Source organism: Hyperoodon ampullatus (genome assembly GCF_949752795.1).
Source record: "Hyperoodon ampullatus genome assembly, chromosome: 1".
Lineage (NCBI taxonomy): Eukaryota > Metazoa > Chordata > Mammalia > Artiodactyla > Ziphiidae > Hyperoodon > Hyperoodon ampullatus.
Window position 1 is genome coordinate 124,901,222 of NC_136914.1, and position 24,772 is coordinate 124,925,993.

Here is a 24,772-nt window from a genome sequence, read left to right on the forward strand (position 1 = left end):
TGACGAGGACATAGTGGTGTCCCTGCAAGCCTGGAGCCAGCGGTCTCTGCAGCCCCCAGGGGCCCAGGTCCAAGGCTGCCCGAGGGCGGAGGGCGGGGGTGGCAAAGGCCAGCACTCAGGCCGCAGCGCCCCTCCTGTGGTGACAGCGGGGCTCACTGGGCCGTCCATCCAGCCCCAAGGCCACCAGCGCTAGGAGAGAAGAGGACTGACCCCGCCTGTGTCCCGGTGAGACGAAGCCGATAAAACAAATGCTGGGCGTCCCGGCTCTTTCTGGGACTTTTATTTCTTTAAAATAATTCATACAAATGGTTACGGTCACAAACATGATTTTAACCAAAATATTGCTAGCCTACCACATCAGCAGGACGGCACCGCGCGGCCAGGCGCCGCAGCCCCGCCGCCCGGGACGGAGGCCCACGCGCTCCTCTCTGCACCGCTAGCGACGCCGTCTTCGCTTGGAACTGGGGGGTTCATGCCAAAGTTAGGAAAGACAGCCTTTGTTTTGTTTTTCTAAATTATTCTAAAAATAAGACAAGCAGGTAGAAAAAACAATGCACTGTGTGGCGTAAAAAGAAAACGGGAAGGATTCATTGTCCTGAGAAGTTTGCCAACTGCCTGGTTCGGGATGCGATCCACACACAAAAGGGAAAACGTCTGAAGCAGACCCGCTGAGCCCTGCCTTGGGCTTCTCCTGCCGACAGCTAAGCAAACAAATCCTTTGTGATGTTCTAAAGACTGTACACAGACGGGGACATTCATGATAGAATTAACTACTGACTTCCGCTGCTGAACGAGGACACAAAGGACACGGCAGCGGCCAGCCCTCGGGACGGGACAACTACAGCTGATGCGGGGAGAGGGTGCCACCTCTCACCCCTGGCGCTCGGACCGTCCCGGAGGCCGTGGCCACCTGCGGCGCCGCCCCTGCACACGCCTGTCCGAGGGCTTGGCCGGTGCCCAGGCTGCGGAGCTCTGCCCGGGCTACAACTGGTCGCTCGCATGGTCTCTATCCGCCTCGGGCTTGACGGTTTGGCCAGGAGAAGGCGCGTGGGGTGGGTGGGACACGGGGGGCAGGCCGTGGGACAGGGACATGGCGCTGGGGACGATGCCTTCGACTGCGGCGGGGATGCCGCTGGGGGCCACGCCCACGACGCCTTGGGGGTACCTGCTGGGAGAGGAAGGAGACAGGTGAGGCCAGCGGGGCAGGACCCCAGGCTGCTCCTGAAGGCCGCCTGCTGGGAGACGCCATCCCACTCCCTGTGTGGCCACCACCCGGACAGACAGTCTCATGTCCACCAGGCCCTGAAGGTCGCCCCCGCTCGGGCGCTTACGCCCCAACCGTCCGTGTGCACGGGGGCCGCGTGAACACACGTCCAGGCTGAAAGCCCCCGCTCACCTGTAAGCGGCCCCGTTGAGCTCGGGGTGCACCACGGCCGGGTCCACACTGGCCCAGTGAGTGGCGGCTGCCAGGTGGTCTTTGTTCACGCAGTTCTTCAGACTGTCGGGGATCCGGCCTGGGGGAAGCCGGGGAGATGGGAAGGACGGTGCCTGCGTTAGGCAGCTGCCACCAAGGGGACCCCAGAGGCAGGGGCTCCACTGGGGGCACGGGCAGTCTCCACAGACTCGCTCCCCTTAGGCACAGCGGGGTCCTGTCTGGGCAGTGTTGCCCTCAAAGCTCAGGGACTCCCAACCCCAAGCAACCGACCTCAGCTCAGCAGTGCCCCCAACCCCATCTGCTTGGCCCGGGGATTTCAGACAGAAGCTGACAGGGCCCGGCCCGGAAGGCTTACACGTGTAAGTGACTTTTTACAAGGTGGAGGAAACACCCCACGAGCTGGCACCCCAAGCAGGATAGCCAGCGAGCACCACACACGTGACGCGAGGGCCTGGGCTGTGCTCGGCCCCCTCCGTGTTTGGGGTCTGCCATGCCTGGCCCTGGGAGGGCCCGTCTCCCTACCCACCCCGCAGAAGATGCCGCGGCCTCAGGGCCCCCACCCGGCCCACCTGTGACGGCTCTCCGGATCTCCCGGGCCGCCTCCTCACGCATCTCGATGGAGGCCTGTTCGCTGTACCAGGCCGCGTGCGGGGTGCAGATGAGGTTGGGCGCGTCCTTCAGGGGGCCCTGGCTAAAGCTGCGCGGCACATAGGAGGTCAGAGGCCCCGCGCCTACCCGCAGCCACACCCCACCCTCCGTCAGACTCGGTGGCTCCCCCTGAAAGATAAACCTGCCCACGGGCTCCTGACTGCAGTGGGGAGGGGCCTTCACTGGGGGGGAAGCTGCCCGCCCCTCCCTGCAAGTGGCTGTGAGCTCTAGACCCCAGGCCCTCCGGACACTGCTCCGTCCCGGAAGGGTGAAGACCCACCTGGAGCTGTCCTGCTGCCCCAGACGGGCGTTTCAGCCGTGAGGCCTCTGACGTGGCCACATGGGGGCCAGCCGCCTTGTGCCCCCGGGCACTCAGCAGGATGCCTGGTCTGAGCCCTTCCCACCAGGTGCAGGGGACTGGGTCGTCCTGGCCCACAGTGGTAGCCTCCCCTTGCTCTGAGATTTGGCCAGGGAGGAAGGTCTGACCAATGTGGGATCTCAGGCTCCCTTGTCCTCGGACCCTCAGCTGCCCGAGGCCGGGGCCTGGAGGCTGTGTGTGGGTATTGGGGCCCCACTCCCTCGTGGCGCCATGGCCACAGGGTCAGACCCGCAGGCTAACGCGGGCCGTAAGCTGGACGAGCACCGGCTTGGGGACCCCAGGGCACCACCGCAGGCACCTGAATGGCTCCGACTCATGCACGTCCAGGGCCGCACCGCGGATCCGCCCCTCCTTCAGGGCCTGGGCCAGTGCCTTCTCGTCCACAAGGCCGCCCCGGGCCGTGTTCACCAGGAAGGCCCCTTGTCTCATCTGGGAAGACACGAGACAGTGCGGCCTGAAGACACTCCCCCGCCGGTTCAGGGAAGTGGCTTCCCCTGCTCCCCGGTGAGGGATTCCTTGTGACCCCTATTTCACCCCAACTAAGCCCACCCCGTCGTGGGGCTCAGGTGGCCGTCCACCAGCTTGGGGCAGCTTGTGCCTTTCCGGGCCTCACTGAGCCCTCAGGGACCACACAGCTCTGATCAGCGCCCCCGGCCACGCCCTGTCCCCCAGAGGCCCAGACCCACTGGGTGAGAACCAAGTAAGGTGCCTGGCCTCACTCTCTACAGGGCTTCAGGAGCCTAGGGCAGACAGCAGTTGAGGCCCCAGGTGGGCACACTGAATGTACAAGCATGCCCACCCACACGTACACGTGCACATGCGGACGTGTACGTAACCATACGTGCAAGTTTGAGTGCACACCTACGTGCACACATCAATGCAAGCGGCCACCCCACACTTAAATACATGTATACACACGTGTATGTACAAGCCCACGTGCACACACACACGTGGGAAGGGCACTGTCATCGAAACTGACCCACCCCCACATATATACACTGTGCATGCTTGCAACACAGGTCTCTGCGCACACAGGCACTTGAAAGGCCCTATGCCGCGGTTCGGGGAAGAAAAGGCCCCGTGGGAGGGCCTGCGTGGTGGCCGGTGACCGGCAGGCGTGGCGGGCAGGCAGGCAGCGGCTTTGGCCCCACCGCCCAGACCACGCCGTCCCCCGGGTCCCCGGGCCGCAGACCTGTTTGACGGTGAAGTCATTGATGAGGTGGTGGTTGTGCTCGTTGAGGCCGCAGTGCAGGGTCACGCAGTCGCTGTGGAAGAGCAGGTCCTGCAGGGTGCTGACCCGCTGCAGCCCCAGCGCCCGCTCCGTGCCGTCCGCCAGGTAGGGGTCGTAGAACAGCACGTTGAAGCCAAAGGCCTTGGCCCGCAGCGCCACCGCCTGCCCCACGCGACCTGGGGGGCGACAGGGTGTCACCACGGCACCTCTCTGGCCGCCCCGCCTCAGGTTCCCCGTCTGCCCGGGGTGACCCTGAGGCGTCTGCTCCCAGAGGCCAAGCGGCAGGACGTGCACAGGACGAGGCTTTGCAGAGAAGGGACGGGGCTCCGGGGAGCTGGGGAGCGCCAACGGGGGGCTCCGCAGATGCACGGGGGGCGAGGCAGGGGCTGCAGTGTCAGGATAGGCCCCAGTGCCCCGGAGGCTGAAGCCCTCTGTCCTCGGCTCCCGAGAAGACAAAGCAGGGAAGCAGCGCAGGCCAGGAGCTGGGGGCGGCAGGCACGCCAGGGCCCTGAGCTCGGGGCCACGGGACACCGTGGAGGCTAGTGAGGCGCCAGCGCAGAGGGCCCGGGGAGGACGGGCACCCAGCGGTCCTGCCGACCAACCACGGTGCCAGCGCCTCAGAGCAGTCACTCACACTGCCCGGGCGGCAACGCTGGCACGGGAGCCCCCGCTCGGCTGGCCTCGCCTTAAGCCACTTCACCTATGACGTCAGTCCCCAGTTCCAGGAACCAAAAGAAACCCGAAGAGAATTTTCACTTTTATGAAAAAAGGCAAAAGCGAAATTGCGTCCAGTGTGCCTGGCAGGTGCCATTACAGAGCCCCTTCCGTTCCCGGGAACCGCACACCGTGTCTCAGTGTGGAGCTACCGTGACCTTGGCCTCCACAAGTGACATGGATCCAAAGGTCGCTGCTTCTTCCCTTTACACCACTTGGGCCACAGAAGGTTTCAGAGGACCACTCTGCTTTGGGGCAGTGGGGAACCAAGACAGAGACTCTCAGAGTCCCGAGGGGTGCGGGGAGGGCCTGAGCAGATGCCCAGGGGCCGTGGTCCCCAGGGCCGTCGGGCGCTCGTTGAGATGCAGCCTCTGGGGCATCCCCACCCCACTGAGCGTCTTGACTGACACTGCCTAGAGGTGGCTGCCCCAAAGGCACTGACCAGGCCCAGCCGCTCCCCATCCTCGCTCCTTCCTCCCAGCCTGCATCACACCGCACGGGCCAGGCCATCTCTGCCCTCGAACCCGCCGAGGGCGCTGGGGGCCTAGGTGTTGGGTGCAGGGCACTCACAAGGCTACGGGGCCCCGGCCAGCCCTGGCGTCTGTGTGTGCACATCCAGCAGGACAGCAAGTCGTGTTGGGGAGGGACACCCCTGTGCCCCACGGACGCCCGTGACCCCGACCCCCTACACTACTGCAGGCACGTCTCTGCCCTGCAATTTCCCCACAGCTGCACGAGGCGGCGCCTTTGCCGTGGAGAACCTCTGTGAGACAGCTGATGGGGCCGCAGGGAGCTACGGTCCCGCCCGTGCTGGGTGGCCCAGGTGGATGGGCAGGCCCCTCCCGCCACACTGCCCTCCCCTGCTTCCCCAACCCCTAAGGCCCACACCACCCCGGCACCTCTGCCCCCCGGATCCTGCCTGCCCCCCACCCGCCATGTCTCTGTTCCCTGGTTTGCTGTCTGAGCGCAAGGGGCCCAGGGTTGGCCCAGAACACCGGCCTGCAGGGCATGCGAGTGAGCGGGTGAGTGGAGTGAGCAGCCTCCATCCACCCAGAGCAGGGCTCAGGGCAGCCTGGCTGGCCATCACCTGAAGGTCTTGTGCGTTCAGTCACGGGGCAGGGGAATGGCAGAGTGAGCGTGCGTGAATGTGCGTGACCATACGAGCACCTGTTTAATAACATCTGTGTGTGTGCGTGGGCCCCACTAGGTGTTCCCGGGGCAGATAAGGGCCAGCACGGTCTCTGGGGCAGAGACCCCTCACCCCTGTGCTGCCCCCTGGCTGGGCAACCATGCCAGGTGGGGGCACCTGCCAGCAGCACAGCACAGCCCCAGCCTCAGGGTCCACAGAGCCTGCGCACGGGGGCAAAAGCCATCGCACCTAGTCCGATGATGCCCAAGGTCTCCCCGCGGATCCTGGCGGCTCCAGAAGCCACCTCTCGGATTTGCTCGACGCTCTGGACCCGCGTGCCCTCCCGGAGCGCCTGGTGCAGCCACGTGGTCCTGCGGTACAGGTTGAGGATGTGACACATGGTGGAGTCGGCGGTCTCCTCCACGGACGCGGCCGGCACGTTGCAGACGGCGATGCCTGCGGACGTGAGATACGTGGGGCAGTCACTAGAACGGTCCTGGGCCTCGCCTGGGACAGGCCAGAGGACACGTCCCTGCCCCGGGATGCTAGGAGACAAATTCAGGTTACCTGCCCCGTGCCGCGTGGGAAAGCCACCCATGGGTCCAGTGGGCAGACAGGGTGGGGGACAGGAAGAAAGAGAGGCCGCCTGGGCAGATGCCCACACCTGCTTCTGCCCCTCCTGGACCACTTGCCACTGGACCTTCTGAAAAGGGGTCTTGGCCAGGCCACACCTCTCCAAGGCCCTGCCCTCCCCACCCCCTCACCAGCTCGACTTGCGACAAAACGTTAAGACAGGGTCAGGAAGTCATGCAGGGGAGACTGAGCGAGAACAGAGCTGGAGGCCCTGTCAGACTCGGGAACAAGGCTGCCGCCTGACAAAGGACCAGGCCCTGCGGAGGTCTGGCAGGGATGACTGCACGGCATGCCCCAGACTGTCCCTGGACGAAGGACGGAGCCCCAGCCCGTGAAATCGCGAGGCAATGAGGACCCGCTCCGCGAACAGGGATGAGGCCCGGAGGACGTCCCAGCTCGAAAAGTGCCCAGACCGCAGCCTGACACTGCGGTGCCTTCCTGGGGGCAGGTGATAGCGGGGTGAGAGAGCTGGGCTGGCAGAGCAGAATGAACCCTGGGACGCGTGGCAGCCGACAGCGGGAGCCGTTTTCACGCTGCAGGTCTGAGGCTGCCGTCGGTGACCGCGGGCCGTGGCGGGGCGTGTCCTCAGCTGCCCTTAAGCCGTGACCAACACAAAGGATAAGGAGAGACTAGACCAGAACGTCACAAGAGGCTGAACACTGTACCTGGAGAAGCATGCTGCAATCTGTTTCCGTGAGTGTGAGTCACACACCTGTGCGTACACACTCCTACGTGTCCTAAATCACAACACAAACCTCCTTTCCCAGCAAGTCTCGTGCACAGGGCTGCGCAAACCCCGACACGGATGTGCTGGCCGCCCCCCCGGGCTGCTGTCCCTTCCCCACGGTCCCCAGGAGGCAGTGCAGGAGGGCGGCAGACACGCTGCCCACAACGCCCGGGCTTTCTGAGGGACGCTGCTGCCACCCTGCGCCTGCCTGAAGGGACCTGGCGTGGGGCCCACACACTGCCAGCCCCCAGGCCACCTCCAACCAGGCAGTCGGCTGCAACAGGACTCTCCTCTTCCCGGTAAAACCAACGGACAAAACGTGATGAGGTCACAGCAAGGGAGCAGTGTGCAAAGTTGCAAAGAGAAGAATCCAAGACCGTCCTACCTAAGTCCCCAGCTGACTTGATGTCGATGTTGTCAAAGCCGCTGCCGATTCGGACGATTATCCGAAGGGCCTTGAACTTCTCCAGGTCCTCCCTGGTCAGCGTGATGGTGTGATACATCAGCGCCCCAACAGCCTCGTTCAGCACCTGCAGTGAAGGGGGCACGTGAGCCGGTGTCGCTGCGGGAGAAGCCACGCGGGCACTCCCCCCAAGGGCAGCCCCCGCTAGGCGCGTCCCAGGGCTCCAGCAGGTTCCCGCCCGAGCGGACTTCTCTCCAGTGCGCATGGCAGGCCCTCTCAGGGGGGAAGCTGCCCCATCCCCGTGTGAGCGGTCTGCAGTGACCCGAATGTGACAGATCAGCAAACGCGTGAAGCACACCGAAGGTCCCTGCCCTGGTCGACACAGGGGACGGTGCTCTGCCTGCCTGACACGGGGATGGGCGGGGGCTGCCTTCTCCTTGGGCACCAGACGCTACGACAGACGAGAAACGCCGGGCACTGGGAGGACCCGGCTCACCCAAAACCTCCAGACCCCGCCAACAGGATGAGAAGCCAGCGGCCACTTTGACAGACCGCTCTCAGAACAGAGCAGCCGCAAGGGCGCAACGCGCTCGGAGCGTCGGATAAGTCCCCAGGGACGGTGAACGCGCCGCAGTGAGCAGGGCACCCCTTTCAAACAGGGAGGAGGCTGATGTGCCGACCCCCACTGTCACCATGCACAAGGCCCAGCTTCCAGGTCAGCCCTGCATGGCCCAGGGTTGGAGGGTTACTCCCCAAGACAGGGGCAGGGAGCAGCCGCAGCCCCTGCGCACTGTCCACTGTGCCGCGGACCTGGAGGGCCGCCTCCCCCCCACCCCCCGCCACTGGGAGGGGCGTCAAGGTTGGGCACGCGCTCCGGGTGCGCTTGCACCTGAGGTGGGCCTCTCCAGCTGCAGCCCGCAGGAGGGGCCCACCGGCTCTGTCTCTGCACCCCTCGGAGCGTGGCCAGGGCCGTCGCCCCCAAGTGCGGGGCTCCAGGACACCTGGGGGCGGCCCGCGTGTCTCGGCGAGTCCGTTCCAGGCGAGGCCCACACAGGCAGGTTGGTGCCAAGCGCACAGACCTCGCCGTGGGCGACGTCTGCCCACCATCCCGCCCCACGCAGAGCCCCGCCCACGGCCCCCCTCGAGGAGGCCCCCCACCCACCCGCCAGCTTAAGTCCATGAGCTCTGCCAGGGCCGGGCCCACCAACATGCGACGCACCTCGCTCCTGGGGGTTGGGGGCGGGGAGCGCGGGTCGAGGAGGGCGGGGCCCCAGCCCAGGACTGTGAGCCGGGGTCTGCACCGGGACACAGTCTGGCCAAGGCCAGGGACGCATGACCTGCCATCTCTGGGCCCAAAGGCAGGGGCTCCGGAGCGGGCCGACACCGTTCCAACACATCATGTAATCCAAAACCTGCCATACTTGGGGACGAGGTTTATTCCTCCCTAACGGGACGTTATAATCGATGACGTCTCAAATTCAGTGAAACACAGAGTCCACTGGGAACCTGTGGTGATGTGTCTGCGGCCCTCTCCTCTGGACCGAGCTTCCAGTGCTGACCATAGGTCCCCCGGGGCGACAGAGGCTGCTGGACCACAAGGGGCCACACGAGAGCTGAGGAAGCAGCTGGCCCGTGGCTGATGCAGTAAGCATTGTGGAGCGGGCTCTGAGCGTGGGACGCAGGGCAGGGGACTGCAGCCTCGGGGATACTGCTAACGGCCTCAGGCTCGCCCCTTCTACGATGACTGAGTCTTGGTCCCAGCCGGACACGTGGCCACCCGGAACGCAGTTTCCTCTGAGGCTGGCCTGGCCTCCCTTCCCCTCCTGCTGCCTGCGGTGGCCTGGAGGACACGGCCACAGGGGACCTCACAGAAAGGACCAAGGCAAGGACAGCTGGGCAGCAAGGCAGAGGGGTCCTGGGTTCCTGATCCTGCAAGTAAGAGACGGGGTGCTGCCAGCCCTGCTCTGGCCCCAGCTCGGAAGATCTAGGAATCTCAGCTCTGGGAGCAGGGGGCTGCCAGCAGGCGCGTGAATGGACTGGCTGGATCATGCCCGAGTCCTGACAGCTTCCCCGGCCTCCTGGGAGGGCCACAGACGCAGGCGCAGACTTCCGGTGCCATGACTCGACGGGACCCAACGTGGACGGGGTGAGGCCCGGCGTGTGACAGCAGCGCAGCAGCAGAGGGCATTAACCGGGAGCACGTGGGGAGGGTGGGCAGGAAGAGACAGGGCAGTGGACATGGCGAAGGCCACGGGGAGGTGCAGGGGAGAGGGGAGGGCTCGGCTGGCGGTTCCCCCGGAAGGCCCCTCTGGCCGCCCTGTGCTGTGTGGATAAGAGCTGGTGAGGGGGGGCCCCCTGGAGCGGGTGGGCAGGAGCCGGGGGGCAGGCTGCATGTAGACAGAGATCTGTCGGTGCCCGCGGTGTCCGGCACAGCTGGGTGCTAGAACCAGAGAGACGGACACATCCCTGCCAGCACTGGGAGGGGCAGCCCCGGACGCAGGGGCAGATGGATCGGCTGGACGCCCGCAGGGCCCTCGGCTACAACAGGCGTGCGGATGGGCTGTGGGCAGGCGGGACGGGGCAGGTGGTCCTTGCGGCTCAGGCGCATGCGCAGGGCCGGCTTTTTCCTGAGCACTGCCCCCAGTTGTGGTCCTTAAGTGTCCCGGGCTGCACTTTTAAGCAGGGATGGTCCATGATGGTCTGAACGTTTCTAAAGCTGGAGAGACTGTGTGGCTTCTAGCGCCGGCTGTGCTGCAGCAAAAACCCACGTGTTTGCTTGTTTCCTTGAGGTGAGAAGTGAGTGGATCCCTGCAAACCCTCTTCAGGCTCCAGTCCTGCTGCCACTGCCCCCGGGGCACAGTCTGCCCATCAGCACCGACCGCCCAGTACCAGGCATTCCCAACTTCCAGATACTCCGTTTGACACATGCAAACTGGAATTGTTATTTTAGCTTTCATTTGCATTTCTGGGTGTGACTCAGTCACCCAGGTACGTTTCTGGGTAAATTATTTTTTTCATACCTGGTCCTTTTTCTACTGAGCATCTCTCGAATCCCAGGGTACCAGGCGAAGTGTCCTCAGAGGGGAGCCCGGGCTCCTCTCAGAGCAGCACCCACCCTGTACCAGCTACAGGATGAGACCACTGCAGGGGCACCACGCTGCCCCGTCCAGACTCCAGGTCCACGCTCCTGCTGGCTCCTGTCCCCTTTCCTGGTTGCAAAGTGGCCGTGACACCCCCGGTATGGCACCGACCTCCCAGCGTCCACTGCTGCCAGCCTCTACCTGCTGTGTAACCAGCTAGTCACTGACCTGGTGTCCTCAGGTCCACAGGGGGTAATGCGGCCCACCTGGTCAGGAGCTCAGAGCAGAGGGCCTGAGGGGTACTCACTGGGCACCACACCAGAGGCAGGCCACCGGTCAGGGCACCTCCTCGGCCCGAGTCTCCTCTCCCAGCATCACACACACACACACACACGCACACACACACACCCCCTCAGCGACTTCCTATCTTTCCAGATGGGCATGTTCTGTGAAAACTGCCAGAGGCCCCAAGGGTGACACTCCCAGACGGCTCCAGGGATTTCCCTATGGCAGATGGCCCAGGTGGAGGGACAGCGGGCTGAAGACCACAGACAGGATCTCACAGGCCTGCTGGAGCGCCACCCAGACCTGCAAGCTGACAGCCCGGCTGCCCCTGGGTGTCTGCTAGTCCCTGGAGGGGGAGGGCAGTGTCACCTGCTCCGCGGTCGCTATTTTGTCCACACCCCCCCTCCCTTGCCCACTTTCTACTGGGATTTGTCTTTCTCCTGTTGGTTGAGAAGTCTGAGTATTTCAGCTGTTCACCCCCCGACTGTTACATGCACTGCAGACACGTCTCCTTTGCCCCCCTATTTCCCTGTTTTGTGTGATTTCTCTTGCAGGGAGATTGTTTTGATTGCCTTGTACTCGGATGACCCCTCCTTTCCACGCCGTGCTTTCTGCAGAACTGCCCACGTTCGGTTCTGTCCTGACCAGGGGCAAACACGCTCCCTGCAGACGCCCCCTCACTCTTGGTGACAGCGGGTGCGCATGAGGGCGCCGGCCAGCATCCCCAGGGCTCATGGGCTGACCCGTCCTTTCCGCCTCCAGGGTCCTCAGGTCCCACCGACCGGGAGCCACCCCACCACTGGCTACAATGCCCGTTTCTGCATTTTCCCTGGATTTTATTTCATGTCTTACCCGGCCTCGGCACATCCCTCCTGGGACTGGGCGCTTCACTCCGAGGCCCCCGCTGGTGCCCTTGGAACCCCAGGCGCGTCCCCGCGTCACTCCCACCCTGGCCCGGCCCCTCAACGGGACCCCAGGTCTTCCTTTTCCACGGCTGCCCCCACCTCATGGGCACCTGACTTTCGCTGAGGAGCTTCAGAGAGAGCAGCGGAGGGGAGAAACGCCTCCGCCGGCCCTGCGTGTGGGTGGGCGAGCGAGCCTGGTTAAACCCCTCCTCTCAGGAGCTTTGACGCACCCAGCTGGGGCCACTCTGGTTCTTGTCCCCCACCCCTGGCGCTGGTGAAATCTGGATCCTGAATGGCAGGGCCCCCGACATTCGTCCTGGGTTCGTGGCAGGAGCATGGGAGCCTCCGTTCAGCTTTGGTAATTTTCCTCATGTTGTGGCGAAAACGTCAGTCTCTCCTCCTTAACGCTCAAATAACGTTGGACGGACGTCCAACCAGCTGTGAGGAGGTAGAAACCCCTGATCAGATGTGACACAGAGGACAGGCTGATATTTCCCTCCTAGGCCAAAGCCTGCAGCCAGGTGGTCCACGGACCCCGTGTCAGCTCCAGAGCCATCGCGGTCCTGGGCTCCTGGTCTTGCTGCCCCGCCATTACCAGGCTCCCCTGGCTCCACATGGTTTCCTTTTGTGGTCTGGGTGGCTGCCCAGGCTCCAGCCATCACATCTGGTTTCCAGCCAGCAGAAAGAGAGAAGGTGGCTCTGCACACAAAGGCTGCTGTCCTCTCCCTGGCTGGACTTAGCCATTTGGCCACCCCTGGCAGCAAAGAGGGGGGAAGGAAGTGCTTGTCCCGGATGAGAAACGGGAGGCTCCTGAGAGCGGCTGCACTGGCCAGCTGAGCACGGCACCCCTGGGGAGTCTGCAAATCTCTCCTCGTTCCTCATCGCTTCCATCTTTCCTCTGGGCTTCCCTTGACTGTGTCTTCTGAGCTTCCTATTAAAGTTTAAATCTTCCGCTCCCATTTTAGTTCCCAGGAGCTCCCTCTAGTTCTCCTGTGATTCCTTTCTCGCTGCATCCTGCTCGGTGTACAATCAGGCGTTACCTCAGGCCTAAGGACACCAATTACACAGTCCTAACGTCTCTTCTGTCAGGAGCGTAAAATTCTGTCCCCAGGACACTTTTTCTACCTGTTTTTCTCTGGCAGGCAAGGCCTTGGCTGTGGCTTCCCGTGGGTGTCAGGAGGCATAGGGCTCGGGGGGGACGCCGCCTGCCCGTCGGGTGGGGCTCTGAGGGCCCTATGCCCCTCCCCAGGGGTCTGTCAACTTGTTTTTTTAACATTCGTTCATTCATTCATTCATTCATTCATTCAGTTATGGCTGTGTTGGGTCTTCGTTTCTGTGCGAGGGCTTTCTCCAGTTGCGGCAAGCGGGGGCCACTCCTCATCACAGTGCGCGGGCCTCTCACTATCGCGGCCTCTCTTGTTGCGGAGCACAGGCTCCAGATGTGCAGGCTCAGTAGTTGTGGCTCACGGGCCTAGTTGTTCCGCAGCAATGTGGGATCCTCCCAGACCAGGGCTCGAACCCGTGTCCCCTGCATTGGCAGGCAGGCTCTCAACCACTGCGCCACCAGGGAAGCCCTGGGTTTTATATTAACTTGTTGAAATAGTTTTGGTAAGTCACAGTTCTGGAAGAAAACAGGTTTTGTCTTAGTTTTCAAATTTACTGGCAAAACTTGTTTTAGTACTGCTTACAAGTTTTAAAAATTTCTCTCAGTATATCTCTTTTTCATTCCACTACTGGTTTTTTAAAAAGTATCTTTTTAGTTTGAAACAGTTTAAGATTCACAAGAAGCTGCCAACGAGAGGGATCCCGTGTCCCCTGGCCCGGCCCCTGTGGTGGGCAACGAGCTTGTGCCCGGTGAGGTACATCTGTGCACCCACGTCCCCTTGGCCATCTTGTCCTTGCTCGTGTGTGCTGTTCTGTGTAACTTCACTGTGAGTCTGTTCCAGTAGCCGCCTCACAACAGGACACAGAACACAGGGCTGCCGTCACCACAAAGAAACACCCATGTTAGCAGCACCTGAACCCAGCACCTCTGTCTCCTTCGCTGTCCCCGTCATGGTGGCTGGCCAGAGTGACAATACACGTGACCCTGACAAGCTGGCTGCTCTGGCCCGGCCGACGCCGGTGCCCGTGGCTCACCCTTCCTTCTCTTGCCCAGTGGGGCTCCTCGGTACCCATGCCCTGGCTGAAGACCACCTGGTTCCCTCTGGTTCCGGCCACGAGGAACAAAGCTGCTGGGGGGCTCGCGGGCAGGTTTCTGAGTGGACGTGTGTTTTGCTTCTCTGGGAGAAATACCAGCACTGGGACGGCCAGGCAGGTGGCCCGAGCCTGCTCAGCTTTGGGAAACTGCCAGCCCGAGTTCCCGGAGGGGCCGCCCGGGCATGCACGCTGCCACACTATTCTCACCCACTTATTGCTCCCTTCCCTCGGCTCTGGACCATCGTCAGCCTTTTTCTCATCAACTTTTGCCCGTGGCCCATCCCATCCCCTCCGTCCCCGAGACTTCTGTCGGAGGCTGGCTCCCCACCGTGGCCCCCTCACCCCAAGCCTCCCTCCTGCCACTGACCCAAGTGGCTGTCAAGTCTGCCCAGTGAGTTCTCACTTTCAGCTTTGCTCTGTTTCAGCTCCTAGATCTTCTAAAAACTCCCCCGAAGCCTGCTGTCGTCACGTCTTCTGCTCTCGGCTCCTTCTGGAGTGCTCAGGCTTGGTTTTCACATTGTGGTTGTAGCAGCAAACACCCCACCAGCCCCGTGGGTCCCTCTAGTCCTTTGTCTCTGCTGGTTTTCGCTCAGTTCTTTCTTATCCTACTATCTTGTTATCTTCGACTGTGCGATGAACATTGTGCTAGGAGGTGATTTGCAGAAACAACTTGGGGCCCAGGCCTACGGTCTCTTCCCGTAAAGAGTACTGTTCTCCCTTGTTTCTGCCAGCCACCTGAGCATAGGGCACAGGGTCACCTACAACCCAAGTTCAAGGCTTGATGTGGACGTTGCTGGGCCGGTGGGTGGACATGTGAGGGTGCATCTGGTTCCAGCTCGTCCTTTCTCCGAGGGTCCAGCCCAGAGCCAGGGTCCAGCAGGGCTCCAACCTCACCAGCACATGAGGCTGCCAAAGCCGCCCCGGCCTCTCAGCCACCTCTTCCAGCACAGCTGATGCCCCGGCCCAGCGGGCAGGACTTGTCCACCCCTGCGGCATCTGGGCCTCTCCTGACCCTGTTGGCTCTCCGAAGCACCTAGGTTTTATAAACCTTGGTCCAGCTTCCTCAGCTGACTCAGGGGAAAGGTGCTTCTGAAGTACCCGGTTGGCTGTGACTACAAACAGAAACCAGATTAACATACTACCTGTCCCAGGGAACCTGAGAGCTGCAAACCACGTGGCACAGGCTCGGGGTGTCCTGGCGACTGCCACGGCCTGAGTCGTCAGGTGATGGAGATGCAGCCTGCCCGCCCCCAGCACCGTCCACTGCAGCCACATCCCCAGACGCCACTTTCTGGGAAAGAACTGGTTGTAATGGAGACGTCCCACCCCCGCCTCCCGACAGGCCAGGTGGTGAGGGCAGCGCCGCACCTGCCCACTCCGGCAGGAACCCTGGGACACCTGCCTCAGTGCTGGCGAGGACACGGCTCCCCCCCTCCCCGCCCCCACCCATGGTACCTTCTCGTGGATCTCCTGTGTAGACTGTGCGTCACAGAAGGCCACTGTGGCCACGTCCTTCAGGATGGGCATCTCCACCGTGCAGTCCCGGCCGTCCAGCAGTGCCACCAGGGGCCGGGGGTGCAGGGGCCCGTTCATGATCGGAGGTCGGACGCCTGCAACGACAGGGCCGGACGCTCAGCTTCCTGCGGCAGCACAGCCCCCGCTGAAACCTCAGCCCACCCCAAGGACTTCCAATTCTACGTGTCCAGCCACGAGGATCTTTGTCAAAAATAAGTTAAAAATCAGGAAGGAAAACACACTGGTGTTTGCCACAGCTCACTGCCGCCTGAGTGGACACCGATGGTGGTGACTGCCCCCCTCCACGGATCAGGGCCTCAGGGATGCAGAGCCCCAGGCAGCCCTGCGCTCCAGCTGACGTCCAGATACGCAGGTTGGAACGACGGGCTCGGGGACGCACCCAATGCTTCTCTTCCACTCGATGCTGTGGTGTTGCCACCCAAAAACCCGACAGGGACCCACCCAGCACCAGCATCGCCTCTGCTTGTAGGTTTGAGGAGCAAGAAACAGTGTAAAGGTAGAAGAGGGTTAGGACACCGGAAGAAGGCCAGAACCCCTCACCTTCCCAAAATGAGACAGCGAAGAATGATTAAAAACTCACTCCTTCCACACGAGGCCCAGGTGGAGACGGGAGGGCTTCACAGGTGACACGCGAGACAGCGGTGGCCGCATCAGCCCGCCCCCTCACCACGGCCCCGCAAGGCTCGCCCTGGGACGTGGCAGCCGGCGCGCGGGGTGCAGGACGAGACCGCCAGCGCCCACCACTCCCGAGAGCGCACGGCCGTCAGGACAGGCAGCAAAGGCACCAGGACCGCCGGGAGGGCTCCTGGCGTGGGGTCCAAAGGACAGGACCTCCCTGGTCACCTCCCCCCGCGTCACCAGCAGAGCGTCCAGGCCCCCTCTGTCTGTGGTGCGACGGTGGCAGTCCTGTGCAGACGGTGCCCTGGTCTCTCCAGCTCCACTGGGAGAACAGCGACGTTTCACTTAAAGACGTTACTCATTTTAGCGTGTGACAAACACCCACTCCCAGCCTCGCTCAGCTGGAACTTTGCCCAACATCGATCCACGCGACCGCAAGAAACCGAGCCCTCCGGGTCTGCGAAGGTGTCTTAGCTGAAAGGTGCTTGCAGAGCCTTGTCTAAAGTGCCCAGCGGTCAGAGAGGACGGGAACCCCCAATGGGAGACACCGCGACCGGGAGGGCTCCCAACTGCAGCGAGGCCACGGGAACATCCAGAGAGACCCCGCGCCGACCTGCGGCCTGGCCAGGCGCCCCTCCCTCGAGACCCTCGACAGAAGCAAACCCCATGGCAAACGTGAGGCCCGACCGAGGCCTCGCTGGCCCGGGCGACTCACCCACTCGGGACGTCCCTGTCCTAACCCCACCACACGCAGGGAGCCCAGGAGCAGCGCCTCCTCTGCGGCCGCGGGGACACCAGCCTCGGGCGGCCTCACTCTCCCGAGCCCCGACCAACCTGACATCTCTTAATATGGGCTCGGCTTCCACGACCATGAATTCGACTGTTCAAAGCGTCTATCTTCAGAATCCCCCTGCAGAACCGCGTCCTGTCACTGGATCCTCATCCCACGTCTTTAATTGTCTCGAACCAAAGCTCCTAGGCTCCTGTCCACGGCGACCACTGAAGCCCACGCCGGGTCAAAGTCTGACTAAAAATTAAACACAAGAGACACGTTAAACACCACTGAGGGTCAACTACACTCACGAACCTCAGGTCCATGGAGGAGGGGCTTCCCTGCACCTTGACCCCAGCCCTGTGGCGGCCGGGCTGGGACCTACCTGGAATCAGGCCCGGCCCTGCGTGGGAGTGACCGGCGGGGCCACAGCTCGGACGCAGAGGCAAGAGGCTCACCCCGAAGGTCGCCGCCACGTACCCGGGACCCCGCCCGGATGCCACCACGTGCACTAGCTGGGAGGCCTGGGGACAGGACGGCCCAGAAAGCGGGTCTGTGGCCAGTTCAGCAAGCTCCTATCTCATGGGGCCGATCGCTTCCTGGGTCCATGACGGGGCAAGGTGACTGGACTTCTGACAGGCCGCAGGGGGAAAGGGCCCCGGGACAGGGGCTAGATTCAGGTGCAGTCCTCTCCAGAGAGCTGCCCAGCCCTTCCCAGCGGGCAGGACGACCTGGTCATGACCCAAACCTCGGGCGCACCCGAGTCCTCCCTGATCTGGCTCAGCTGCGGGAACTGGCCAGCCGCTCCTAAAAAGCTCCAGCCAGCCAGCCAGGCACAGCCCACGACCCCAGGACACGGGCAGCAGGGCCAGGGGGCAGCCTGCAGCCACGGGCCGTCGGCGGCCCTCAGTGCCTGCCACCCAGTGGGTGTCCAGCACCCGAACTGACCTCACCACCGGCTCCCAGGCGGCCTCGGCCCCTCTCAGCCCCATGAGGCCACGTGCGCCAAGGCCCCCTGCGCTCCCACAGGTGGGGGTCATGACGCCCCGGCCCCGGTCCCCGTCCCGCCGCACCCGCTCCGCCTCCCGGGCCACGCAGCGTGGACAGCAGCCCCACCGCGAAGGGACTCCGTGCCCGAGGGGTCGCACTACCAGAGCTCCCGCGACTCACGCCGGGGCCCCCCCCACGCAGCCACGCTCCTCCGGAATCACCAAACATGAGAAAGCAAAACGCTTCCACGCTGCAAACAGCGGAGGCTCCTTTGATCTGACTTCCTCCGGTGAAAAACATACTCAACGAGCCGTAAGGCAGCAGGTGTCACCCCACACCCCAGACACGGCCCCGGGGGCAGCCCCAGGACAGGACGACACCCCCAGAACCTCAGGGACCCTCAGTGCCAGTCCTCAGGCCCTCCTCTCACTCCAGGCCGACCTGGAGGCCAGCCTCACCTTCCTACCCTGATCCTCACAATAGGGGCTCGGGGACAGTGACGGGGGGTGGGGTGCCTAGGCTGGGCGGCAAGGATGCTAGCCTCGCCTGGGGTCTCGCTGGCTCTGGGGCCCCAGCCTCGCTCCCGCTGACCGAACACACTGCAGCCGGGGTGGATGCTGCCGACTGCAAGTGGGCACCCCCGCCGTGGCCCCGACTGGGCAGAGGCAGGAGAGCATGCTCCAGGACCTCAAACACCTCCAACCCAGGTCCCACTGATCCCATCGTCTCTTCCAAAGTTGGCCCCAAGCTCATTCCAAGATGCAGTGGCAGCACCGGGCAAGGGACCACATCAGTCACCTCCGCACAGCCGAGTCGGGCCGACCTGGGTGCCCTGCCCTCCTACCCGAGGGTCCCCGGGAACCACACGTGAGGATATCGGTGTGTGCAGGTGATGGGGACCCCAGAGAAGTCACAGCCAGCCGTCTGGTCACGAGGCTTTCTTCAGTCCCCTCTCTAAACCCTGGAGGAACCAGGGCCAGCTGCACTGGGAAAGCGGGACAGCACCCAGCCGGGCCTTCCCTGGCTCACTCGCGGTGCCACCGGTCAGCAGCGTCCCTACACACCTGCTACATGCCGACGGTTCCCTGTCCCCCGAGGGCCCGGGGCTCACGCGCCTCAAGTGCGGCCCAGCACTGTGTCTTCCCAGCCCTGGTGAAACAACCTGGACCCCTGGGCTCTCCCGTGTCCACCGCCCACCAATCCTTTTGTGAAAATGGTCTCAAAAGGAAGCTTTGCTTTGCCAATGCTGAGCAGCCTAAAAGGAGCCAGATGCATCCCTGCTACCCCGTGGGGGTGGTGGGTGCCCGCCCAGAGGAGCGGCTGGCGGGCCTCGGAGGCCAGCCTGGACAAACGGAGGGCCCTGGGCAGGTCTCAGGCCCAACGTGCAGACGGGAGGCGACCTCTGGTGGGCACTGCAGACAGACAGGGTGAGTCTGGCTCTCCCCTCCCCAGCCCCAGTGCTCTGTGGGCAGGATGGCAGCGTCCAGCAGTGGCCAAGACACAGGGATTAAACCGTCCAACTGTGCTTGAAATAACAGCAAGACCACAGTCGCAGGAAGCTTCTGGGCTCGTGCTGGGGACGCTCATGGGTGAAAACACTAAGCTGCACCTTGTTTCTAGAAATAAGCCAAACAGAAGCTCCGTAAGTGACTTCACTGCTCAAGACACCGATGGGAGAGCCCCTGGATGCACAGGGCAGCAGGGGGTGCGCTGAAGGGTTGACAAGGTCAGGCCAGGGGAGGGGAGGGTCATGGTCAAGCCCAGAGCAGGCCAGCAAGTAGCCCCAGGGACCCCAGGGCCACCAAACCACCTTCTACAGCCACCGCTGCCCCAAACATCCTGCGCAGGAACCTACAGAAGACCTTCTGCCCTCTGGGGGAACAGCCCCATGTTTAAAGAGGGAGTGAAGGATGGCTGGAGAGAGCAAGGCCTGTGGCCAGCAGGCGTGGACCCTGGGGGTGGCACGCAGGCCATGTCCCATGCGTCCAGTGGGTGCAGTGCGGCCAGCCTGGCCCCCCCCACCCTGCGCTGACTGGACGAGTCTCAGGGGCTCCGGCCCTCTACTCACCCACCTGTCTCTCGGGAGCCACAAGGGTCTGCACTCCTCCCCCGCCAGGTGAGCCAGGGGCTCGGTTCGTGGTCGGGGGCGTGGCAGGGATGGGGTTCTGGCCGGAAGCCCCCCGGCCAGATTCCAGACACACCTGCCCCTCCCCCTTACCAGAAACTGTACCCCATCTAGGAGGGTGGGACGCAGGGCCAGCTCCTTGCAAAGAAACTCTGGGGACCAGATACGACAGGGACGGCCCCAGCCCCTTGGTGATCTCAGTGACCGTGGTGAGGGGCCACCCTGGGGAGCGGGTGGCTGGCAGCCAGGACACCTGTCAGGGCGGAGACTCTGTCCCCTCAGCGATGGGACAGCCGAGGAGCAGACGGGTCATCTCCCGATGGTGTGAGGCTGGCCCCAGGTTCCCGGGTGTCCAGACGCCCTCCCTGGTTAGCCCCAGACCCGGGGCTCTGGGCGCAGGAGGGCCCGTCCTGTCCTCACGTGGACCCTCTCCAGCACCCCCCGCTCTCCCCGCACCTTCTCACCACGCGGAGGTGCTGTCGGGGTGAGTGTGCCCGCGGGGCCACACCTGCTGCCGGGAGCACCTGCCGGGGGCCACAGCCCCGCACTTCCAACACGTGACACTCCCGGGCTCCCTTCTCCTCCGGGCCTCACCTCCTCCCACCACCCCCAGCCAGCTTCCCTGGTCCCCTCCTGCCTGCCCCGTTTCTGCTCAGGGATGGACGTGGGTGCCGGCTGACCACTGGGCCCATACGGCCAGAACACGAGCTCTGCCAGGACAGGCTTCTGGGGGCACCCAGCGAGTACGTGGGGAGGGAGGGATTTCTGACGACCAGCCTGACGCACAGACGGCTCTATCCCACGTCACAGAGGCGCCAGGTGCCCGCCATGGGGAGAGGCAGTGTGTGCCCGCATCCCAGCGGCTCAGTAAAGGGGGGAGGGGAACGCAGGGGCCAGCGCGGCTGCCGAGAGAGGAAGCCCGTGCCAAAAGCTGGCAGCGCCACGGCCCTGGGCTGCCCCGGCTCCCGGGCAAACGCCGGGAGCGGGCGGTGGCCAGACCTGCAGGGCCGAAGTGGACGTCCGTGCCAGCCGCCACCCAGCTCGGGCCCAACAGGAGGGCGCTTGATGAAGGCCCGGCAGGCGGCTGCCCTAACACCCCGCCCAGACCCTAGGACTGGCAGATGGTTCCCTTGAGCCTCGCCACCCAGCAACAAGAGGGGACGGCAGAACGGGAGGGAACAAGAGAGGGCAGGAAAGGACGAAAGGGGACTTAAGCTGCGACTTGCATTCACGCTAAGGGAAGACGCCAACGACGGGGAGCTGCGTGGGGGGACGTGGACACTCTGGCACCGTCTTCGCGCTCCCTCCTGCCCAGCTCCACGCACTGGCCGCGTGGCCCTCCTGCCGGGCGGCCACTCCTTCCCTCCCCACCCCACCCCCACGCACCTAAGACGTGTCCTCGGCCACGGCTCCCCAGTGTGGGGCTACCCTCGGAGAGTCCAGGGGCTGCAGCTGGCACACTCTGGGGTCACCCAAGTCGCTGAGCCCCCCCGACCCATCACAGCGCATCCCTGGCACCAGGGCCTGCAGGAAGCCCGGGCTTCCCGAGAACCCGGCCCTCGGCCACACCACGCCCTGAGCACCGGGTCAGCGTCCCGGGCCAGCTCCCGCCTCCTTCTGCAGCACTGATGAACATCTTAAGCTCAGCGCACCCAGAACTCGCCCCCAAAACGGCCTCTGCTCCTCTCCAGCCCCAGTAACTGCCCCCCCAACCCAGGCCCCAAACGCGGCAGCCACGGACAGGGCTCTGGCCCCACGGCCCGTCCAACGGCGTCTCCCCGGGCCCATGGCGAGGGTGTGCTCTCCTCGCTCCACGAGGCCTCTGGCCCGCACACCGCAGAGCCCCAGTCACCGCAGCCGGGGCCTGTCACGCGCACGGCTCAGCAGCAGGAAAGGCAAACTCCTTGGCACTGCTGGCGGCCGCTGCCCCTGCCACCTCCCCACCCTCCTGCGTGAAGCCAGCCCCTCTGCCAGCACCGGCCCTCCAGCTTGACCACCAGGCACGCCCTCCGGAAAGCCACCTCCTGAGATAGGAATCTGAGGACCCGGGGCAGCCCCGCGCCTGCCCCCGCGTCACTCTGCCTGAAGAGCCAGCAGCAGCCAGCCTTCTCCAGCTCGCCCCGCTGCCCCGCAGCCCAGCCGTCTGGCCGGGGTCCGCCATGCTGCCCCAGGCAGAGTCTGGCTGGGGTGGGAGCTGAGCCCCTGCAGCCAAGGCCAGGGCGCTCCAGGAGGCAATGCGTGGCCGCGTAAAACCTCCAGCAGGACCACAGGCCAGAGTCAGCCTCAACTTCTCAACTCCTCAGAAACCAAAAGACACCCCGCACACCTGCTAGATAAAAACTGTGACAAAAGGCGAGGATGCGTCACCAAGACTTCCCCACGTGTGTTCACCTCTTTCACCATCTTCATTTACGCCCACGTATGTGCATGTGTTCTGCTACCTTCGTGATGCTCAGAATCCCAGAAACAAGAACGTTGTCCACGTCAAAAGAACGCAGGTTGGGGCGGATTCATCGTGATGCCACCCGTAACTTAGGGAATGTCACCTTCCTACCTTCCAGAGTGATGTTTCACAGCTGCTGCGTGGAGACCCTGTCCCTCAGCCCTGCCCCCGGCCCTGTCCCTCCATCCCCAACACCTGGCACACACTCACTCATGTGATCTCATGTGATCTCACCTCTTCACACGCTCCATCCCCACTTTACAGAGATGACACAGAGAAGTCATGTAAGGGGCCCATGACCATGTGTTGGTCCGGGGCTCAGCCGGGATTCCCCCAGGGACAATTCTGTGCTCTTGGCTGCTGTGGTCACTGCCCCAGAGGCTGAAGGATGCTGCCCCATTCAAGAGTAGACAGGCTACACTGACCCACAGGGCACCCCGGACGTCCATACTGCTGGAAACTGGCTTTCTCCTGAGTATTTATTTGCCTGTGTATGTTTTTATAGAAATAAAGTTGCTCCTCTTGAAAAGTGGGGGGGGGGGGGCTGGAGAGGTGGAGGCCGCCCCCATGGGATACGACCGGCAGTCCCGGCTCTGGATACCCTTTGTGCAAGCCAACTCTCCAGCCACCCAGAGAAGTGGGAGCTGGGTGAGGGGCTTACCCTCGTGACTACTCAGCTCAGAGCACCTGGAAGAAAACCTACCCCATCCCACTTCCCGAGAGCAAACCTGTCCTAACCAACCACGAAGAAGAGCATCACCAGAAAGGGGCTGCCCCGGCCAGGTTCCCGGCTTAAGAGGCTGCCAGCTAAAGGCCGTCCTCCTGGCAAGCCCAGGGCCGCTGCACCCTTCCGGGACAGGCAGGCACCAGACAGAGGAAGCTCCGTCCAAACCCGCGGCTCAGGTGCCGCGGCAGCTCCTCCCTCCACAGGCCTCGGAGCCTGGGGCCCCGATGTGCAGGCCCCAGGGGCCGGGTGGTGGCGCTGGAAGCTGAGGGTGGGGCCCCTCCCCTGCCGACAGGATGCGCCCCTACCATGAGGAGGCCCCAGCCCGGTGGCTGGAAGCCCGGAGAAGCTGGGGCTGTGCAAGGGTGGAAAGACAGGTAGGCATGACACGGAAGTGGCCTGACAGGGGCGTAGGGCAGCGGCCAGCAAACCACCACCACCCGTGGCGCCCCCCGCCCGGCCTGCGCCCCCCAGCCCCAGGCTCGGGGCCCCCAGAGCTACCCGGGGCACGGAGAATGCCTGTTCCTGACACCTTTCAAAACAGGAAGGGCACAAGGTGCCTGGGGACAAACAAAAGTGGGTCACACCTGTCCCGTTACTCAGGTGGAAACGGACTCATACAGAAAAGGGCGCCCTGCCGCCACCTCTGCCGGATGAGCGGGAACGGCGCGCCTCCCAGCTGACGCATCACTTCGGTCATTTCAAAAACGAGTAAAAATCTCAAAACGGTCATTTCATTTCAAAAACATCATTTCAAAAACGAGTAAAGATCGACTGCGGGAAGACCGGGCGCCGCGGACCCAAGGAGAGGCCGGTTCGGGTCCGAGGCTGCGGCCCCGCACATCCCCCGGCTGCGGTCCGAGGTCCGGCCCCGAAGGACGCGGGGTCACCGGCGCGCCCGGCCTCCCTGCGGGGCCCCGTCAACGGGGACCCGGCCAGCCCGGCCCGAAGGACGGACGGGCCGGGGGGAATTGCGCACCGAGTGCGAAGTCCCGGCTGCGGGGGTCCCGAGGCCCCCGCGCCCCTTTGTGTCACCTGCGCGGGCGGGGCGGCGGCGCACGCGCACGCAGCAGCACGCGCACACGCACAGCGCTCCCGCGGTCCCGCCCCCAGCCCCGCCCCCGGGCGCCGGCGCGCGGACGCCGGCGCGCACGCGCACTCGCACACAAAGCCGGGGCCCGCGCCCGCCCCGCCCGCCCCCGCTGCCCCGCCCCGCCCCGCCCCCGCGGCCGGAAATGCGCGCGCGCGGCCTTACCGAGCGGCAGGCCCTTGTTGAGCAAGTGCGAGCTGCCCATTGAAAGGCGCGGGCGGCCGCGGGCCCCGACGAGTCCGGAGCGCTCCGCCGCGAGCCCGGCGCGTGGGGCGGCCTGGGCGCCGTCCGCTGCTCCGCCCGCTCGCCTGCGCCCGGGCGCCGCCGTGCCGAGCCGCCGCGCCGCGCCAGCAGCCGCTCCACCGGGCGGGGACAGGGCGCGCGCGCGGGCGGGGCTTCCGGCGCGGCGGTCTCCTGTTTCCAAGCGCGGGCGCCGCGCAGGACCACGCGGGCGGCTGGAAGCCGCGCCCGCCCGCCCCGCCCGGCCGCCAGGCTCCCCCGCCCCCGCTGGCCGCACCTTCCCGGCAAGCGCACAGGCACCTGCCCGCACACACCAGGCCCCTCCTGCCCGAATGACCACACGCACTTGCTGAGAACCCCCAAGGCCCCACTTGCCCTACACATGCACACGCACCTGCTCTGAACCTGACAGGCCCCACCTGCCTGGAACCCACTGGGCCTTAACTGCTGGGCTGAACCGTCCCCT

The 24,772-nt window shown here is 64.2% G+C and overlaps 1 protein-coding gene across 5 annotated transcripts; it reads right to left on the reverse strand.

The window, feature by feature from the left end:
* Positions 1-265: 265 nt before the first annotated feature.
* On the reverse strand, positions 266-24,423 carry CTBP1 (C-terminal binding protein 1). 5 transcript variants are annotated; one of them, XM_079716393.1, is made up of 10 exons: positions 24,232-24,423; positions 16,757-16,949; positions 15,224-15,378; positions 7,282-7,426; positions 5,786-5,992; positions 3,655-3,869; positions 2,761-2,891; positions 2,005-2,132; positions 1,397-1,514; positions 266-1,165 (listed from the first exon to the last, which is right to left on the reverse strand). In XM_079716393.1, the coding sequence occupies exons 2-10, from the start codon at positions 16,761-16,763 to the stop codon at positions 982-984; spliced, it is 1,290 nt and encodes a 429-aa protein (XP_079572519.1). In that variant the 5' UTR covers positions 16,764-16,949; positions 24,232-24,423; the 3' UTR covers positions 266-981. The 5 variants fall into 5 exon arrangements, with proteins under 5 accessions (XP_079572519.1, XP_079572518.1, XP_079572522.1 ...); XM_079716392.1 differs by having other exon boundaries at positions 266-1,168; XM_079716396.1 differs by lacking the exon at positions 15,224-15,378 and having other exon boundaries at positions 266-1,168.
* Positions 24,424-24,772: the final 349 nt, after the last annotated feature.

Bases quoted from the DNA above. Each gene is read 5' to 3' on its own strand.
- CTBP1 (XM_079716392.1), bottom strand. The intron at 3,870-5,785 runs GTGCGATGGCTT...GTCGCCCCCCAG, and splicing joins CTTGGGCATCATCGGACTAG to GTCGCGTGGGGCAGGCGGTG. The intron at 1,169-1,396 runs GTGAGCGGGGGC...TTCCTCTCCCAG, and splicing joins CTCAACGGGGCCGCTTACAG to CAGGTACCCCCAAGGCGTCG.